Source organism: Trachypithecus francoisi, unplaced genomic scaffold (genome assembly GCF_009764315.1).
Source record: "Trachypithecus francoisi isolate TF-2019V2 unplaced genomic scaffold, Tfra_2.0 Lachesis_group13, whole genome shotgun sequence".
Lineage (NCBI taxonomy): Eukaryota > Metazoa > Chordata > Mammalia > Primates > Cercopithecidae > Trachypithecus > Trachypithecus francoisi.
Window position 1 is genome coordinate 83,267,291 of NW_022681458.1, and position 20,523 is coordinate 83,287,813.

General features: G+C 35.7%; 1 protein-coding gene across 24 annotated transcripts in view; it reads left to right on the top strand.

Moving 5' to 3' along the window:
• The window catches only part of BAZ2B (bromodomain adjacent to zinc finger domain 2B), a 343,885-nt gene that overhangs the window by 124,519 nt on the left and 198,843 nt on the right, over positions 1-20,523 (top strand). For all 24 annotated transcript variants that reach the window (XR_004441758.1, XM_033231361.1, XM_033231356.1 and 21 more), the window contains one exon: positions 16,262-16,408. Coding sequence is in view for 23 of the 24 variants with exons in the window: in XM_033231361.1 (XP_033087252.1) it covers positions 16,264-16,408 (145 nt within the window). In the remaining variant the exon portion in view is untranslated. The remainder of the gene's footprint in view (positions 1-16,261; positions 16,409-20,523) is intronic.

Consider the following 20,523-nt stretch of genomic DNA (forward strand, 5'->3'; position numbering starts at 1 on the left):
TGTTGTATAGTTGAATGCTGTCCTTAAAAATTGGAATAAGCCGAGCGTGGTGGCTCACGCCTATAATCCCAGCACTTTGGGAGGCCAAGGCGGGCGGATCACGAGGTCAGGAGATTGAGACCATCCTGGCTAACACGGTGAAACCCTGTCTCTACTAAAAATACAAAAAATTAACCAGGCGTGGTGATGGGTGCCTGTAGTCCCAGCTACTCGAGAGACTGAGGCAGGAGAATGGCGTGAACCCAGGAGATGGAGCTTGCAGTGAGCCGAGATCGCGCCACTGCACTCCAGCCTGGGTGAGAGACAGACTCTGTCTCCAAAAGAAAAAAAAAATTGGAATGAAATGTAATGAGTGAACCTGATTTTGTGTCTAGTTGAAGGTATAACCACACAAAAGAACTGTTTAAAGTGACTTAAATATTTTAGTTTGACTAGTTGACTGTATTTTGAAGATCAAAATAACTGTGTTTTCAGTAATTGTATTATTATGTCAGTGTTGGTGCTGAAAGTGGCAAGAACGGAGGTTGTTGGCACATTAACTGAGATTTTTGACATGTTAAAAGCAAGGACTACAAATGTAAAAACAGATAACAAAAATCCTATAGTTCTGAGTTTGAATTGAAAGTCTTGATATGACCTCTGTCATTGAAATGTGAAATACAATTATTTTTAATCAATTATTTTTCTTTGAATTTTAAAATCTATGATAATTTTGAAACAGGTTTGATAAAATACCAGCTCCAATATCAGGATTTTATAACTTAATAGTTACAGTGTTGCTGTTTTTCTTGTCATATTTTTGTTTTAAAATATGATGTATTAATTTAAGACACATAAATAATGAAGACACATTTTCATTTATTCAACAAACATTTAATAAGCAACTGTTTTGATTAAAGTATTCCTCTAAGCCTCCGGGAAATGTAAGATACTAAAAACATGATTTCTACTCCCATAAGCTTACTAATTCTTAGGCAAATGTATGCAAATTCATAGTTGTAATACAGGATAAAATATGGTAAGTACAGTGAAAGAGACAGTGATAAAATACTTTTAAAATACTATGGATTTAGAACTTTGACTTCTTCAAATTGTGAGCAGTCAACAGTGCTAAGGGTTTGGGGTCTCTGACTTTCAGCTTAGGTAATTTATGGGTGTCCATGTCATGGATGTCATTCATAGTGTCACTTTGACCTCGGGTTTAAAGAATAGGGAGGATTTGATATGCAATTATGGGGCAAGGGATGAAGAACATGTTAAGGAGAGGGATGCAGTTGGAATTAAGGATTTGGGAAAGTATGATGCAAGAACCAGGTGATGCTGACTAATTAAGTTTGATTGGAAATACAGAGAAAGTAAGTTTTGAGAAATAAGCAAGCCTATAAGGTCAAGCCTAAGGAGTTTGGGTTTAATTCTGTTGTTAATATGAATGGGAGAATAGATATGTGCTACCACAATGACTTTTTTTCAATGAATTGGTTCATGGGGAAAGAGGAATCGATTAGATGACAGTTCAGGTAAGAGAAATAGAAGAATTAGGCTAGTAATAATGACTATCTTCAGCAACAGTTGGCTATAATAGTTAATTATTAATAGGAGAATTTTGACTTCTATTATAGCCTATGGGAAGTTTTAAAGTAATATGATTGCTAAAAATTTAAATTTCAGTTTAGAGCTCTAAAATGCGATAACCTTTAACAGAAGACTTTTAATACTCGCCAATTACAGAGTTAATTTTCTCCCAAACCCTAGTATTATTATATACCTGCTTTCTAGCAGATAGGCACATGTTAAACTAGCAATCATTAGTTTAGAAACCATTAAACATCAGAAATGCACATTACTTACATTTGGAATGTTTAAAATTACCTTTTAAATCTATAAGCAATTTGGTTGTTGCATATTTTCTAAGCCTTGTTATCGATATCAGTAGCCAACTGAAGGAGGGAGGACATAGATTAGTGAGCGTTGATAGGACTAGAATAAATTTTTGTGTGCCTGCTTTAAAAATTTTGTTCTAAGGTCGATATGACCCTCAGACATATTAAACAGGTAAAATTTATATAAACTTAATAGTAGCTGTAAAATAGCCTCCTGCAAACTTCTGGTTTTTTGCAGATCTTTATAACAGGTTCTGAAAAAGCTATTTTTGAGGGAAGTTTTCATGCATTCTAGACAAGACCAGTAATGTCAGAACGCATATTATAGGTGCATTTTGTTGTCAATCTTGCCTTCGTTAATGGAGACCTCTGAGAAAAATGGAAGCTGACCAGGGATGCATGCTGGAGCTCCCGAGGTTTACAGTGTGCTAGCCAAAGCACAGTATGTGTTAAATGTTAATTTCTTTATGTGTCTATAGCGTCTATGACAAGGGTTATCAATATCATCTTTAAAACCTTCAAGTTACTAGCCTGAGCAACATAGGGAGACCTCATCTCTACAAAAAAATAATAAATAAATAAATAAAAAATAACCACGTGTGGTGGCACGAACCTGTGGTCCTAGCTACTCAGGAGTCTGAGGTGGGAGGACTGCTTGAGTGCATAAGGTCGAGGCTGCAGTCAGTAAGCTGTAACGCCACTACACTCCAGGCTGGGAGACAGAGTGAGACCTTGTCTCAAAAAAAAAAAACAAAACACTAAAACCCAAAACTTCAAGGTTAACTTTTGATATTATCAATCTGGAAAGAATTAACATGAAATGTTCATATGAAACCATAATACTAAGATTTGGTTTAGGTTAGATGGGTCATACCCATGCAGTAAACTTCTAGGAAGTTGGGTAGATTGTATTGCTATTTTGGACTTCTGCATTATAAAATTTTGTTTAAAATAACTGGACCATTTTTTAAAGCTTGGATTGAAAAGTGTAACAAAGGGAGATTTGCCTGTCTTACATGTTTCATCTATGTATTTCATATCTGTTTGATGTATGGTTTCTCAATTAAGAATTATTAATTTATAAGTAAATTTAGTATTTACAAAAAGAATGTATGGATTTTGCTATATATTCTTTTAGACACTAGCATTTATGAAATTTTGTCATAAATTTAGGAAAAAATTAACATTATAAGAAGTTAGTTTTTGACACTGACTAAAAAAGAATAGGTGAAAACCAATATAATATAATTCCAAATTTCAGGTTACTTTCAGGAGATAAATTGATGAAAGCTGTATACTTAGTTGAAAATTATCCATTTTGTTCATTTCTGTCTAGATTGCTTTTTCTTACTTTTTTGAGACAGGGTCTCACTCTCACGCTGGCTGGAGTGCAGTGGTGTAGCCAAACCTCACGGCAGCCTAAAACTCCTGGACTCAAGCAGTCCTCCTGCCTCATCCTCCCAAATAGCTAGGATTACAGACAGATGCCTGTAGTCCATACTAGCTGGCTGATTTTTTTTCTTTTTTTTTTTTTTAGTAGGGATGGATTCTTCTAATTTGCCTAGGCTGGTCTCTGACACCTGGCCTCAAGTGATCCTCCCACCAACCTCCCAAAGTGCTGAGATTATAGGCATGAGCCGTCAAACTTGGCATTTCGGTCTAGATTTCAGTTTCTTGTTGGGTTTATCCGGTTTGGGGTTTGCTCATCTTCTTGAATCTTTAGGTTTTTATGTCTTTAACCAAAAATGAAGTTTTTAGCTACCACTTCTTCAAATAATTTTTCAATTCTACACCATTTTTCCTCCCCTAAGATTCTGTTGACCTGAATCTCAGACATTTTGTTATTGTCTCACAGGTCCCTGGGTCAGTTTTAATTGTTTGTCAGTGCTTATTTTGTCTGTTGTTCAGACTGGATAATTTCTGTAGATCTACCTTTGAGTTCATTGGCTCTTTTTTTTTTCATCATCTTCATTTTGCTATTCAGTCCATCCAGTGAGGTTTTTTATTCAGATTACTTATGTCAATTCTAAAGTTTCTATTAGTTTTCTTTATGTGTTCTATTTCATTGCTGTTCTTCCATTTCTATCAAGTTTGTTCTTGATAACTTGAATAATCAGCAACTCGTTGGTGTAACATATTGGGCATCAGGAAATACCTATCCGTAGATAGTATGCTGTCTCTTCATTATTAGGGGAAAAGCATAAATGAGAGGAAATAGGCTCTATGAGTTAATCTAGAATCTTGCTTTTTGGTTAGTGAATAGGCCAGTAACACTGATAGGTTGGTTCTCATGAAATACATGTGGCTTTTTAATGAAAAATTCTTTTTAGTGTTACTAAAATTTTGTGACTCTTCAGGTTAATGGTACCTAGAAATGAAGCTCCAGAGTTTGTGTCTAATTCGTCGCTTTTGGACCGTCCTGGAGAAGTGACTATTAATCAACTTCCTAAAGTATCATCCAAAATAGATTTTACATCTGTAAAATAGCTCATTTCATTGTTGATCACCTTGTGATCAGTAATTTTTCCTATGCGAAATATAAATTTTAAGCTTAGTTCTTACCCCTAAAAAAATAAAAATGGGTGTGTTTCATTTTTGTGTAATATTTTTTAATATGGAAAATTGAAATAGACTGAGAAGTACAAAAAACAAATGAAAAGTATAAAAACAAATTAAAGTCATTTGTAATTTCACCATTCTGAGAAATGTTATTAACATTTTGGTGTGTTTCTTTTTTTGTTGTTGTTCTTTTTTCAAATTTTGTGGGTACATGGGTATTTTGTGGGTACTATGGAATACATGAGATATTTTGATACAGGCATGCAATGCATTATAATCACATCAGGGTAAATGGGATATCCATCACCTCAAGTGTTTATCCTTTCTTTGTGTTAAAAACAATCCAGTTGTTGGCAGGTGTGGTAGCTCACACCTGTAATCCCAGCACTTTGGGAGGCCGAGGTGGGTTGATCACTTAAGGTCAGGAGTTCAAGACCAGCCTGGCCAACATGGTGAAATCCTGTCTCTATTAAAAATACAAAAATTAGCCGGGAGTGGTAGCAGGCACCTGTAGTCCCAGCTACTTGGGAGGCTGAAGCGGAAGAATTGCTGGAACCCAGGAGGTGGAGAGTGCAGTGAGCCGAGATTACACCGCTATATTCCAGCCTGAGCGACAGAATGAGACTCTGTCTAAAAAAAAAAAAAAACAAGCAAACACACACACACACACACAAAATCCAATTCTTTGTGTTAAAAAGAAAAATCCAATTGGGCCGTGGCCTGTAATCCTGATCTTTTTGTGATTAATTTTCCGGGTGTCCTTTGAGCTTCTTGTATTTGGATGTCTAGATCTCTAGCAAGGCCAGGGAAGTTTTTCTTCATTATTCTTTCAAATAACTTTTCCAAACTTAGATTTTTCTTCTTTCTCAGGAACACTAATTATTATTTTTAATGTTTGCTTATTTAACATAATCCCAGACTCCTTGGAGGCTTTGTTCATTGTTTTTTAATTCTTTTTTTTTTTTTTTTTGTCTTTGTCTGATTGGATTAATTTGAAAGCCTTGTCTTCAAGCTCTGAAGTTCTTTCTTCTGCTTATTTGATTCTCTTGTTGAAACTCGGGAAAAAAATAGTGGATAGATAATAAAATAAATCACTTAAAACCTCCCCAAGTAGGTGATTGACTCAACAGGTCAGAGTCTAGATGTTTAGGATGCAGAACTAGGAATATGACCACCATGAGGAAATAAGATTTAATTTTAAGATACTACGGGCAGTGTTTTGAAATTAGAAATTAAAGACCAGGGAATAGTGAAAGCACCTCCTACTTGAAGGTGAGGACTCAGACTCTGACGTCACAGTGAATAGTATTAGAAAGATAGCCATGTTATTAAGAACTGGAATGAGACAGATATTCATTAAACCAATGGTTTGCCACCTTTTTAAAAAAGCACTGGGAGCTTTTCTTTAAACAAAATCTCACATAGCATCACAATATACAAAACATATAAAAGAAGATCCTTGACACAAGCAATTGGTATGTGGGCCAGAGCTAGAGCCTCTATTTCAAGGTTACTGGGAGTACGTTCCCTACTTCCTAAGACTTAAAGGTAGCCTAAGACTCTGGAGCATTTTGAAAGGTAATTTCTAGCAATAAACCTTTAGAAATCTTTCTCTTTTTGTTGACTTAACGGTCATTAATACAATCACATGGTAAAACATTCAAGCACAAAAAATATATGGTGAAAAATAATTATCCCACCCTAGAATCCAATTTCTCCATTGCCTAGTAAAAGCAGTTACCAATTTCTTATATATTTTTCTAGAAATATTCTGTGAGCATACAAGTATATGCATATATCTTCCACTTATTTGTCTTTATCACAAATGAGATCTTGCTATTTATAGTCTCCTCCACCTTGTTCTTTATATTTAACATATTAGCTAGTGTAGCTAGTGTCTTTCTTTTTGAACACCTGCATAGTAATCTAATAAAGATTTTAAAAATCTAATTTAACAATTATTTATTGATGGAAATGTGTTTTTAAAAGTATTTTGCAATTATAGTGGTGTAATGAATATCCTTTATGTATACCTTTACCAATATGTTTGAGTATATTTCTAGGATATATATTCCTTTGAAGACCTTTGAGTAGGAAAGTGGTAATATTAAAAAGACAAACCTAATGTGAGGGTGACCAGCACCAAGAAAAAAAAGAAAAAGAAAAGCTCACATTTTTTGCATGGTATTCACAACCTGTTATCCTCACTTTGTTCTTTAAGACTTAGATACTTTGTTTCTGCCATGTGGTTCTGCATCTTTCCTATTAAAGGAGACTTTTTATTTTAGTTCATCAGACATGTAGTACTTAGACTTTGCTTCCTGGGCTTCTGAGTATACACAGATATTTTATATAGAGTAATACGATTTCTGTTTGATTCTCTGCTTTATTTTTTCAATCTCATGCATTGGTCTCAGTTGCTTTTCAGAACTAACTTAAATATTCTAATTAAAATTTTACTTGTGTTTCTTAGTTAAGCAAAGTTTTAGGTCTTTTGCTTGTTCTTTGGAGCCCCTTGGATTTGTAGATGAACGGATCATCTAACCATACACTGTCTCTCTTTTTATCTTTCTAACCTTTGTTTCCTTGTTAGACATTTCTAAATCTAGTTAGTATTTAAAATCACAGACTATACCTACAGTTTAGTTGATCCATAGATATTAAATCTTTCTCAAATCTTATTATTCTTTTACAACTTTTTCATAAGTCTTAGGATAACATCTTCCCCACAGATAGCTCGTTGCAAAGGAATATTTAATCCTTTGGATGGAAAGGGATACTCTCTGAATAGATTATTTGCTGAGCAATATGAAAACCACTGCTTTTACCCTTGGATAATTTCTCACCATCGGGTCTCTTGAGATAAAAGTACAAGAGTAAATCTTTAAAAGATTTAACAGAAATCTGTAATTTAACATGATACACATTTGGAGATAGAATCAAGACCGCCAATGAAAAGAATGATAAAGACAAAGTGGAATTAAATTGTTAAATATGTTAATGCAGTATTAATTTTGTGTGTGTTTTTTGTTGGTTTTGGGGGTCAGTTGTTTATTAACCACCAAGTTTGTAAAACTCTGATAGAAACTTGAGAGCTAGTTTAATTCAATCTCATAATTTTTTAGGTAAAGAAACTAGTATTTAGGGGAGTCTGAAACTTGCTCAGTATCACAGGTTAACACACAGAACACCTGGTTGCCATCCAGTTCTGTTTGAGGATGTAATGAATTGTTTGTTTATAATGGTAGTTAAAATGTGTCAAATGACAAAAAAAGCAACTCATTTTACATATTCACATTTTAAACCACTATATACCATACTTAATTCCTTGAAATTCTGTTTCAGAAAATGTAGGTAAATAAGAATTTTATGAATAGAATCTTTTTCCTATGAACATATTATTTTCAGAGAATAATTTTGTCTGCTGTCTGATAAGGTATTTTGGCCACATCCCCTATTTCTGAATGTCCTTTAACAGACAGCTTTTCATTTGTTGCCTGGTTTTTGTTTTCTGTTTTGCTATTTAATATCTTGAAGTTTTAGATGTTCAAATGATCAATTGCCTGGAAGTTATCTGAACACATAGTTATATATAAACCTTTCTCAGAATTTTTAGAAAATATTGAACTTGTATTATAAAACCCTACTCTTAGTGATTCTAATAAACCAAAAGAAGTAGCATAGTGACTACCTCCTGATATTCTTCCTAATTATCATATTTCTCTGAGGTTACATTAGAAAGGAAAAGTGAGGACTCACTGAATCTGCTGTGTTCTGAACTCCCACAGAGAACTTTTGCTACTGTTAGTACAAATAAAATCATTCTTTAAAAAATGTCCTTTCAGGAAAAATATCTGAGTCTATTTTGTTTGTAATTTCTGCATCTTTAATCTATGCCTATACTTTTTTTTTATTACCCTGTTTTTCTTGACTGTGTATGGCAATACTAAAGTATCAGTGCACCTGAAACACAGGGAACTAATTGTGTTTACATATCTCAAACAACGTGTCTTGGACTCCCTGTTAGCACCTGTTCAGGTTTACACCTACCAGCTGTCAGTGTTCATGAACTCTATGATTACACAAAACAGGAATACTTGAGATACATAAACTTGAACAATATTATCATTAACTGATCATCGAATCCTTTTGTAGTACATAAAATCATACGGGGAAGAAGTTGTGGTCTGTCATTTTCCTAATTTGGATTTTTATTTGCTCTCAGAATTGTTATAGATAAATGTCATTTTAGTAAAATACAACAAATTTATGTTACCCAGTATGAGTGAGCATTGTGATGTGTGTTAATTGCATGTGATACATTGTCAGTGTTTAAAAATTTGGATACAATGTAAAATATTAGACTCTTAGAGGGATGCTGACACAAAAGATGTCGAGTATAATTTTATCACTTACTACAGTAGCTTTGAGTCATCAAAATCAGCTTGATTGATCTTACTATTATAGTTATACAGAATTACTATTAAAGTTTTAGCTAGTTGAATTTCAAATAATACCCTTTTTGATACTTTAGATCAGAGTTTTTCATCCATAGCAACACAACTTAGTTTGGATAATTCTGTAGGGGGAAGACTGTTCTTCTTGTCCATTTTAGAGTATTTAACAGCATCCCTGGCCTCTATCTCCACTGAATGCCATTAGCGCTCTTCCAGTTGTGACAACCAAAAATGTCACCCATATGTTCCCTGGTGGGAGAGATGATGTGTCACAAAACCAAAATCATTGATTTAGGCTACAGGAAAGATCTATAATGAATCAAATGATCTGTAGGCCCTTCAGCTTTTGCACATATTTCTCCCTTGGTTCACAACATTTTTTTTTCACTACAGTGTTTTGTGTTAATTTGTGGTTGTAGTCATCTTTAGTTAATTTTCTTTTTTCTTTTCTTTCCATTTTTTTGTTTTGTTTTGTTTTGTTTTTGTTTTTGTTTGAGACAGAGTCTCACTCTGTTGCTCAGACTGGAGTGCAGTGGTACAACCTCGGCTCACTACAGTCTCCGCCTCTTGAGTTCCAGCAATTCTCCTGCCTCAGCCTCCCGAGTAGCTGGGATTACAGGCACCCACCACCACGTGGGTCTTGCTAATTTTTGTATTTTTAATAGAGACAGGGTTTCACCTCTTTGGCCAGGCTGGTCTCGAACTCCTGAACTCAAGTGATCTGCCCACCTCGGCCTCCCAAAGCTCTGGAATTACAGGCGTGAGCCACCACTTTCAAAAGTTAACTTTTGAAATAAGGAATTCACAAGTTAACTTTTGAAATAAGGAATCCCAGCACTTTGGGAGGCGAAGACAGGCAGATAGTTTGAGCTCAAGAGTTCAAGATCAGCCTGGGCAACATGGCAAAAACCTGTCTTTACCAAAAGATGCAAAAAATTAGCCAAGCATGGTGACATGCACCTGTAGTCTCAGTTATTTGGGAGGCTGAGGTGGGAGGATCACTGGAGCCCGGGAGGTTGAGGCTGCAGTGAGCCATGATCACAACACTGCACTCCAGCCTGGGTGACAGAGTGAGATCTTGTCTCAAAAAAAAAAAAAAAAAAAAGACCAAGTTATACATTAGAAACTGTAATCTCTTGAATGGCCTTAAGTTAAAAGATGTACCTACTAGATATTCTTCGTTTGGTGAGTTATAGATGGGAAGTCATGTTATTATACTCTCTTTGTTTTGATCTTGTGATATCTAGGCTGGTTTTGAACACAAAGAATGGATTAGTTCGTGATCATTTGGAACCCAAGATGAAAGTAGTATTCTTAACACAAAGGGTCAGAATGAGAGGCCGTTATAGAAGCATAGGTGTCAGACGTGGATGCTCTGGCCCTAACAGAAATCTAGGAATAGATGGTTCTTGGATACCTGAACTGTTTTTATTTTAATGAATATATTTTTCTTAAAAGATCTGAATGAATGAGTTTCCGCAGATTTTTATGTACTATGCTTGAATTATAAATAATAACTCATGTGGTTACAGATATTATATTTTGTCAACATAATGAATGTATTAATTTTTCATCTGTATTTGTATTATAGATGAAAAGTCAGTTTATTTGGAAAATTTTAAGATAACATACCTTACCACATTGGTATCTATACAGTTGTGAGACATTTATTTTAAATTCTTAACACATAATCTATCTGGCTAAAAACTATAATGCCATGGTAAGTATATACATAATCTATAAATGGTATAAGTCTTAAATATTCACTTCAACATGAATAATCTAGAACATCCTAAGATTTCTTTTCTTGCCACGTATACACATGGGTAATTATATACATAGATGTTCCTTCATTAAAAACGATAGCTAACAAGTATTGAATGCTAGGTACCCTGCCCTTTACATGCATTATCTCATTTAATCCTCTTAACTACATCTTCTTCAAATCACTTATGAGAAAATTGAGAACTGAGAGAAATTACATAATTTTTACAGGATCACAACTAATAAACTTCAGGCATAGTGTTTGAACCCAGATAATGTTTGTTAGCAAATATCTCACCGACACAATGTAGTCTGTTCTTCATTCCTTCAAGGTGTAGGTTTTTATACTCTTTAACTTCAATGCATATGTATTTTTTTTTTTAGTGCTTACTATATGGAACACTTTGTGTTTTTTTGTCTGTTTTTTTACTTTTTATTTTGAAATAATTTTAGACTTAATAATAAAAAACACAGTTCACATATATTTTTCATCCAGCTTCTCCTAATGTTAATAACTTATATAACCAGAGTACAATTATCAAACTTATAACCATCAGGAAATTAACATTGATAGAATGCTATTAAGTAAACTACAGACCTTATATAATTTTCACTAGTTTTGCCATTAATATCCTTTTCTTATTCTAAAATCCAACTTAGGATCCCACATCACATTTAGTTGTGGGATCCTAGGTCTCACACTAAGGAATTCCTAGTCTCCTTAGTCTCCAACCTATGGCAATTCCACAGTCTTCTTTCTTTCTCTTTCTTTCTCTTTCTCTTTCTTTCTCTGTCTTGTCTCCCCTTCCCTTCCCTTCCCTTCCCTTCCTTTCCCATGACACTTTTGATGAATACTGGTCAGTTATTTTGCATATCGTTTTTCAATTTGAGTTTGTGTGGTTTCTCATGGTTCAGCTGAGATTGTATATTTTGGGGAAGAATACCACAGAAGTGATGGACTCTTCTGGGGCATCAGAAAATACATGATGTTGATATTTTGTTATAGGTAATGTTGTTTCCCCACTGTGAAACTATTCTTTTCATCTTTTTCTTTAATGGATATTTTGGAGGAGATACTTGGAGACTATGCAAATGTCCTTTTTCTCCTCAAATTTTGACCCACTGCTTTTAGTTACCTTTGGTGCATATGTATTTTAAATCTTGTTCTTGGACTAGTTCTTATAATATGGTAAGCCCATGATTGTTTTGTGGATTTTTCACAATTATACAGTTTCACAATTACAAAGGTATTGCCTTCTCAACTTTTAACTATCAAGTTGATGGCTAGGATTTCTTGTGCTTTAGCAGGGGATGATAGTAAATAAAACTGAAAGAATAATATTTAACTGAAAAAGAAAATTTGAAGAGCTAATCCTTGTAAATTCAGGCATAAGACAATCTTCATTCTAGAGTAGCAAAGGGTAGAGTGGATTTGTTAAATTTCTATAAAATGACAAAAAAAAAGATTATGTATAAGATGAACTTGGAGTAGTTGACCCAATTTTTGATTATTAGAACTAAGAAATGCCTATTAAAAACAACAACTACTTAAGACTAGTATGAGAGAATTAGTACTTTACATGCAAGAAGACTACTCAGCCACCTAAGAAATGTTAGGCTAAAAATAAATATCTAGTATCAATATAGTTGAAAGAAAATAATACATTAATAATGTCTATAATAGAGCTTCTAAGGAATATGGTTACATAAACATATGTTTTGTTGTTGTTGTTGTTGTTGTTGTTGTTGTTTGTGAGACAGAGTCTCACTCTGTCACCCAGGCTGGAGTGCACTGGCATGATCTCGGCTTACTGTAGCCTCGGCCTCCCAGGTTCACGCTATTCTCCTGCCTCAGCCTCCCAAGTAGCTGGAACTACAGGCGCCCGCCACCATGCCCCGCTAATTTTTTTCTATTTTTAGTAGAGACGGGGTTTCATCGTGTTAGACAGGATGTTCTTGATTTCCTAACCTCGTGATCCGCGCGCCTCAGCCTCGCAAAGTACCGGGATTATAGGCATGAGCCACCGCGCCTAGCGATAAGCATATGTTTTTAAGAAGTTAAGCCCATTTGTCAGTTTTGGCTTTTGTTGCCGTTGCTTTTGGTGTTTTAGACATGAAGTCCTTACCCATGCCTATGTCCTGAATGGTATTCCCTAGGTTTTCTTCTAGGGTTTTTGTGGTATTAGGTCTAACATTTAAGTCTCTAATCCATCTCGAATTAATTTTCATATAAGGAGTAAGGAAAGGATCCATTTTGAGCTTTCTGCTTATGGCTAGCCAATTTTTGCAGCACCATTTATTAAATACGGAATCCTTTCCCCATTTCTTGTTTTTGTCAGGTTTGTCAAAGATCAGATGGCTGTAGATGTGTGGTATTATTTCTGAGGCTCTGTTCTGTTCCATTGGTCTATATCTCTATTTTGGTACCAGTACCATGCTGTTTTGGTTACTGTAGCCTTGTAGTATAGTTTGAAGTCAAGTAGCATGCTTCTGCACAACAAAAGAAACTACCATCAGAGTGAACAGGCAACCTACAGAATGGGAGACAATTTTTGCAATCTACTCATCTGACAAAGGGCTAATATCCAAAACTTACAAAGAACTCAAACAAATTTACAAGAAAAAAACAACCCCATCAAAAAGTGGGCAAAGGATATGAACAGACATTTCTCTAAAGAAGACATTCATACAGCCAACAGACACATGAAAAAATGCTCATCATCCCTGGCCATCAGAGAAATGCAAATCAAAACCACAATGAGATACCATCTCACACCAGTTAGAATGGCAATCATTAAAAAGTCAGGAAACAACAGGTGCTGGAGAGGATGTGGAGAAATAGGAACACTTTTACACTGTTGGTGGGATTGTAAACTAGTTCAACCATTGTGGAAAACAGTATGGCGATTCCTCAAGGATCTAGAACTAGAAATACCATTTGACCCAGCCATCCCATTACTGGGGATATACCCAAAGGATTATAAATCATGCTGCTATAAAGACACATGCATATGTATGTTTATCGTGGCACTATTCACAATAGCAAAGACTTGGAATCAACCCAGATATCTATCAGTGACAGAATGGATTAAGAAAATGTGGCACATATACACCACGGAATACTATGCAGCCACAAAAAAGGATGAGTTCATGTCCTTTGTAGGGACATGAGTGCAGCTGGAAACTTTCTCAGCAAACTTTCGCAAGAACAGAAAACCAAACACCGCATGTTCTCACTCATAGGTGGGAATTGAACAATGTGATCACTTGGACATGGGAAGGGGAACATCACACACCGGGGCCTCTTATGGGGAGAGGGGAGGGATGGCACTGGGAGTTATAACTGATGTAAATGATGAGTTGATGGATGCTGACAAGTTGATGGGTGCAGCACACCAACATGGCACATGTGTACATATGTAACACACCTGCATGTTGTGCACATGTACCCTAGAGCTTAAAGTATAAAAAAAAAAAGTTAAGCCCTTTCTTAAACGAGCAAAAAGAACCAGAAATAGAAGAAAAAAATTACACCTTTACTGAAACTAAAAAAGGCCCCGGCCTTATACTACTAGCACTAGTTCTACTCTCATTGCCAGGTTTAAATTTTATTTTTAAGTAGTGCTGTAGCAAAGAACGTTGTATATATCACTTTACCTAATGATACTTTATTTCTCTGTGTGTGTGTGTGTGTGTGTGTGTGTGTGTGTGTGTGTGTGTCTGTGTTTGCGTGCGCGTGCATTTGTGCATGTGCGTTTATTTTATTTAAATAAACATTCAGATTAATTCTTCAGGGAAAGTAATATCCATTAAGCAGTATGTATACGAGACTGCTTCTTTTGCCTTCTTGATCTTCCTTGCTTTAGTCCTGAAACAGGTTTTTCAACAATAAGAAATACCTATACTTTATAGCATAATATCCTATAAAAAGATAATGACGATTTTATATTGAGCTCTTATATGTCAAGTACTCAGCTAAAGTGCTTATCTTATTATGTCACCAAATTATTTCTGCTGTCAAGTACAAAGGCAAACTTTTTTAAACCCTTTTCTTTTTTTTTACATAATATATTTAAGTAGCAAGTAGAATTCTTGAAGACAATGAGGTTACCAGCTATAAAGAAAAAATAGCTTTTTCCTAAAGTCTCTTCTAGATAAAGAGTCCATATTTTTGTATTTGGTGAAATTGAACTTGGTAAAAATAATTTTTATGGGCTTTACCATCAGACAACCACATGTCTCAGAGTTCATTAGTTACTGTTGTTGACCCAAAACCTACCCTTTGTACATTAGTTGCATGCAGCCATCAGTAGCAGCTATGCCTTTCCCATGATGAATGCTGATAAAAAGAAATACAAATTCTGTAAGAATATGGACAGACTCATTATAGCAGTACTGTAGTCTATGGAAGTGATTTACAGCAATACCAGAATATGAAGACAAGTTTTTGAATTCTGTATGATTGGAAAGCTCATTGAAATGGTCTTTCTAATGATGTTATATGTCGATTTAAGATTACCTTCCCCGTATGTATCTATCTTATGAGAAAAATTATCTACATACTTTATGGATTCAATCAACAATTAGGCAAACGCTAGCCTTGCATTATTTTAATTAGTCAATATTTTAAAATGAAATCCAACTATTTTTCTTAGTAAATACACAGTTATTCTGTGAATTGCCTGTAGAATTCAATACAGAAATCTTTCTGTAGTTAGATTATTTAAATGGTGAGAGTTTTCATGTGGCTGATTATAAATTCACTTATAGGCAAGCAGTATCTTTTTCCTTATTATAGATTATGTTCTCTTTAAAGCGTCTGTGAATTTAATGACTTCCTTGCTTGAATGTGGGATCAGTGCATGCAGAGTATTAAAATGAATGTAAAATGCCCATTATAGTCCAAATTTTTAATATCAGCATTAGTACTATTGCAATAAAACCAATGCAAGGCTACATCCACAAAGCCCAAAAAATTAATAACGATGATTAGAAGTGCTTTTGTCATTTTAAATGGATCACAACTGAGGCCATTTTGAAATCATGGTTTAAACTTGCCTCCAGTTAAACTCTGAAATGTATTTGCCTTTGTTGAGGGGTATGGGGGGTGTTCACTGTATTGGGGACTCCCAGGCCAGAGTCTCGGACACTTAAAACCTACAAGTATATTGCTATCTGTATTTAGAAGATAAGGGTGCAACCCATTCAAATGTGGTGGCATTTTTTAAAAATTATTCATTAAGGTAACGTAGGAATTCTGTTGCAAGTGAACAGATGTGAGGTGATTTGGGATAAATAAGACAAATATAACATGTTAATTGATGGTTGTGGCAACACACATTTGTGTGAAATTACTATATTCGAACCACTATTAATTTGGGGGGTATAAGAAAACTCAAGAGGATTTGGTATACTTAAACTTATTCTATAGATTGGTATTTTAAATTATATTGTTTTTATCTACTCCATATTTTATCTTTCCAAAGACCATGTATTTAGAAATTTATATTTTTAAAAATATACACAAAGTTTAAATATGTTGAATTATTTTGAAAAAATTTTTTATCTGATACTGAGAATTAACATTTTCCCCTCTCATAGATATGGAGTCTGGAGAACGGTTACCATCCTCAGCAGCCTCCTCTACTACACCAACTTCATCTTCGACACCTTCTGTGGCTTCAGTAGTTTCAAAAGGTGGCCTTTCCACTGGAGTTGCTTCACTTAGCTCTACAATCAACCCATGTGGTAAATACCCTTTTTAAACTCAGTTTTAGAATGCCATTCTTTAAATAATTTGCATAGTATTTTATTGAGCTCTGAATAAAATGTTCTTATGACTTGCACTGACCTGTTGAATAAAGACTGAGTTAAACACCTAGTCTTTTTGCTTTTTCAGGATTTTACAATGGGAAAGCCCTGGTTATTCTATGCTTGTTAGAAATTGTCTTTGAGAGTTAAACCTTGATACCATCATTTGTTTTATCATTTTAATTAATAAATTAGTGAAGTCTTTTAAAACAATAGGCCCAAGAGGGAATGAAATAGAAGGAAGTCCTTGGTAGATACTTTGTCCTAGATTTCCTTCCAGTATTTGAAATGACCTTGTAAGCTCCAGCTACTCCAGTTCACAGATGTACACTAAGGCAGATCATTTACTTGATGGAAAATGTTTTTAAAGTTTAGAGCATAACAAGTTTCTCTTAAACATGAATAAAATTTGGCTGAGCGCGGTAGCTCACTGTGTAATCCCAGCACTTTGGGAGGCCAAGGCAAGCAGATCACCTGAGGTCAGGAGTTCAAGACCAGCCTGACCAACATGGGGAAACATCTCTATTAAAAATACAAACTTAGCCAGGCATGGTGATGCATGCCTGTAATCCTGGCTACTCAGGAGGCTGAGGCAGGAGAATCGCTTGAACCCAGGAGGTGGAGGTTGCAGTGAACCAAAATTGCGCCATTGCACTCCAGCCTGGGTAACAAGAGTGAAACTCCGTCTCAAAGAAAAAAAAAAAAAAAAGAATAAAATTTATATTTGCGTAAAAGGAGAGCTTTATTTCAGAAGTGAAAATATCCTCAATTTTGATTAATTATGTAGAGGATATCTTTAAACACGTCTCAAAATCACTTTTGGCTCTTTTACAAAGATGTGGTAGAATATATTCCTTTTATTAAATACTTAAAGTTATTTAACTCATTTATTTATTGGTAGGAAGCATTTTAACTTTAACTATTTCTTATAGATTGTTTCATGTTTATAAGCAGTAAACTAAATGATATTTTTCTTATTCAGAATTAAAATGGAAACTTTTGCACAAATGTAATGCATAAATGTTTAATATTTGCTTACAAAATACCCTAGCAAATTGTCAAATAAATGTTTTCATTTATTTTTGTTTTTCCAGTCAATGGAATGACAAGAAGGATGCCATTCTGTCATTATATCATGATCAAACCATTTTCTAATATATTCTTAGGGATTACAAAATAACTAAAATAGCACTATATATGTGTGTATGTGTGTGTGTGTGTGTGTGTGTGTATATATCTATATATATAAATTTTTTTTTTCTTTTTTTTTGAGATGGAGTCTCACACTGTCAACCAGGCTGGAGTGCAATGGCACTATCTTGGCTCATTGCAAGCTCCACCTCCTGGGTTCACGCCATTCTCGTGCCTCATCCTCCTGAGTAGCTGGGACTACAGGTGCCTACCACCACACCCAGTTAGTTTTTTCATAGTTTTAGTAGAGACGGGGTTTCACCGTGTTAGCCAGGATGGTCTTGATCTCCTGACCTCGTGATCTGCCCGCCTCAGCCTCCCAGTGTGCTGGGATTACAGGCATGAGCCACTGCGCCCAGCTGCACTATATATTTTTAAAAAATCAATATAACTTCTCCACCCTGTGGACAATCTTCATCAAGCAATTAGCAAGTTTGTTCACATTTCCCTTATATGTAAAAAAAGTGTCCAAGGCTCGGATGACATACCGTGCTCAAAAATAGTGATGCTTATGATTGACTTTTTACCTCAGATAACTTTGTGTAAATGATTGTACTCAGTTGTACTTATGTAATTATATTTTGCTGCTTTTTGTAACTCTTCTTTCTCTTTCCCTTGTTGTGAGTCCTTTCAGTGTGTTCTAATCTGCTGTCTTTATATTTATTTCTGAATTAGTCTTTTACATAGTATTCCTAAAGAAATGTCTTTTCTTATGTTGAAGGCTTCAATAGCATCCTTGAGTACAGATTCTGAGTTTTCTGAACACTTTTTCTCACTTAGTTTTCTGAATTAGTGACATTGGAATTTGCTTGCAGTTCTCATGAGTCACATGTTGGGCACTATTTTTTGTTTGTTAGTGGATGGCTGGAAGCTGCAGAAGGGATGGAGTGTGCTGATTTGCTGAATAACATTAGAAATCTTGTCTAGAAAGGGATGCATGTTTTTAACCGTTATTTGCTGCTAGTAAGAAAGGGTATAGAGTATTTATATTGAGATGCTTACATTAAATGATGGTATAATTCCATTTACACAGAAATGTGTCATTTATTAACACATATTTTTAGTACCTACAACATGAGTTTTTTTCATTTTGTAGGTAAAATAATTTTTTTTCTAAACTTTCTTTTTTTTGTTTGTTTTTGTTTTTTTTTTTGAGGCAGAGTCTCGCTCTGTCGCCCAGGCTGGAGTGCAGTGGCGCGATCTCGGCTCACTGCAAACTCCACCTCCCGGGTTCACGCCATTCTCCTGCCTCAGCCTCCTGAGTTGCTGGGACTACAGGCACCCGCCACCACGCCTGGCTAATTTTTTTATATTTTTAGTAGAGATGGGGTTTCACCGTGTTAGCCAGGATGGTCTCAATCTCCTGACCTTGTGATCCACCCACCTCGGCCTCCCAAAGTGCTGGGATTACAGGCTTGAGCCACCACACCCAGCCTTTTTTTCTAAACTTTCACAGTGTTGTAGTCCATGATTAAAATGAAGCCTTTTACAGCAGCCCCAGTCAGGGGCTTACAGATAAAACTCCCATCTCCCTGGAACAAAGCACCTGGGGGAAGGGGCGGCTGTGGGCACAGCTTCAGCATACTTAAACACTCCTGCCTGCCAGCTCTGAAGAGAGAGGTGGATCTCCCAACACAGCACTCAAGCTCTGCTAAGGGACAGACTGCCTCCTCAAGTGGGTCCCTGACCCCTGTGCATCCTGACTAGGAGGCAACTCCTAGCAGGGGTGACAGACACCTCAAACAGGAGAGCTCTGGCTGGCATCTGGCAGATGCCTCTCTGGGATGAAGTTTCTAGAGGAAGGAATAGGCAGCAATCTTTGCTGTTCTACAGCTTCCACTGGTGATACCCAGGAAAACAGGTCTGGAGTGGACCTCCAGCAGACCTGCAGCAGAGGGGCCTGACTGTTAGACAGAAAACTAACAAACAGAAAGACATAGCATCAATATCAACAAAAAGGACGTCCACACAGAAACCCCATCCAAAGGTCAACAACATCAAAGACCAAAGGTAGATAAATCCACAAAGATGAGGAAAAACCAGCACAAAAGAGCTGAAAATTCCAAAAACCAAAATACCTCTTCTCCTCTAAAGAATCACAACTCCTCGCCAGCAAGAGAACAAAACTGGATGGAGAATGAGTTTGACTAACTGACAGAAGTAGGCTTCAGAAGGTGGATAATAACAAACTCCTCCGAGCTAAAGGAGCATGTTCTAAACCAATGCAAGAAAGCTAAGAACCTCGAAAAAAGGTTAGAGGAATTGCTAACTAGAATAATCAGTTTAGAAAAGAACATAAATGACCTGATGGAGCTGAAAAACGTAGCACGAGAACTTCGTGAAGCATATGCAAGTATCAATAGCTGAATCAATCAAGCAGAAGAAAAGATATCAGAGATTGAATCAGCATAATGAAATAAAGCATGAAGACAAGATTAGAGAAAAAAGAATGAAAGGAAAGAACAAAGCCTCCAAGAAATATAGGACTATGTGGAAAGACTGAACCTGTGTTTGATTGGTGTACCAGGAATTGACAAGGAGAATGGAACCAAGTTGGAAAACACTCTTCAAGATATTATCCAGGAGAATTTCCCCAAGCTAATCAAGACAGGCCAACATTCAAATTTAGGAAATACAGAGAACACCACAAAGATATTCCTCAAGAAAAGCAACCCAAGACACATAATCGTCAGATTCACCAAGGTTGAAATGAAAGAAAAAATGTTAAGCGCAGCCAGAGAGAAAGGTCGGGTTACCCACAAAGGAAACCCCATCAGACTAACAGCAGATCTCTCTGCAGAAACCCTAGAAGCCAGAAGAGAGTGAGGGCCAATATTCAACATTCTTAAAGAAAAGAATTT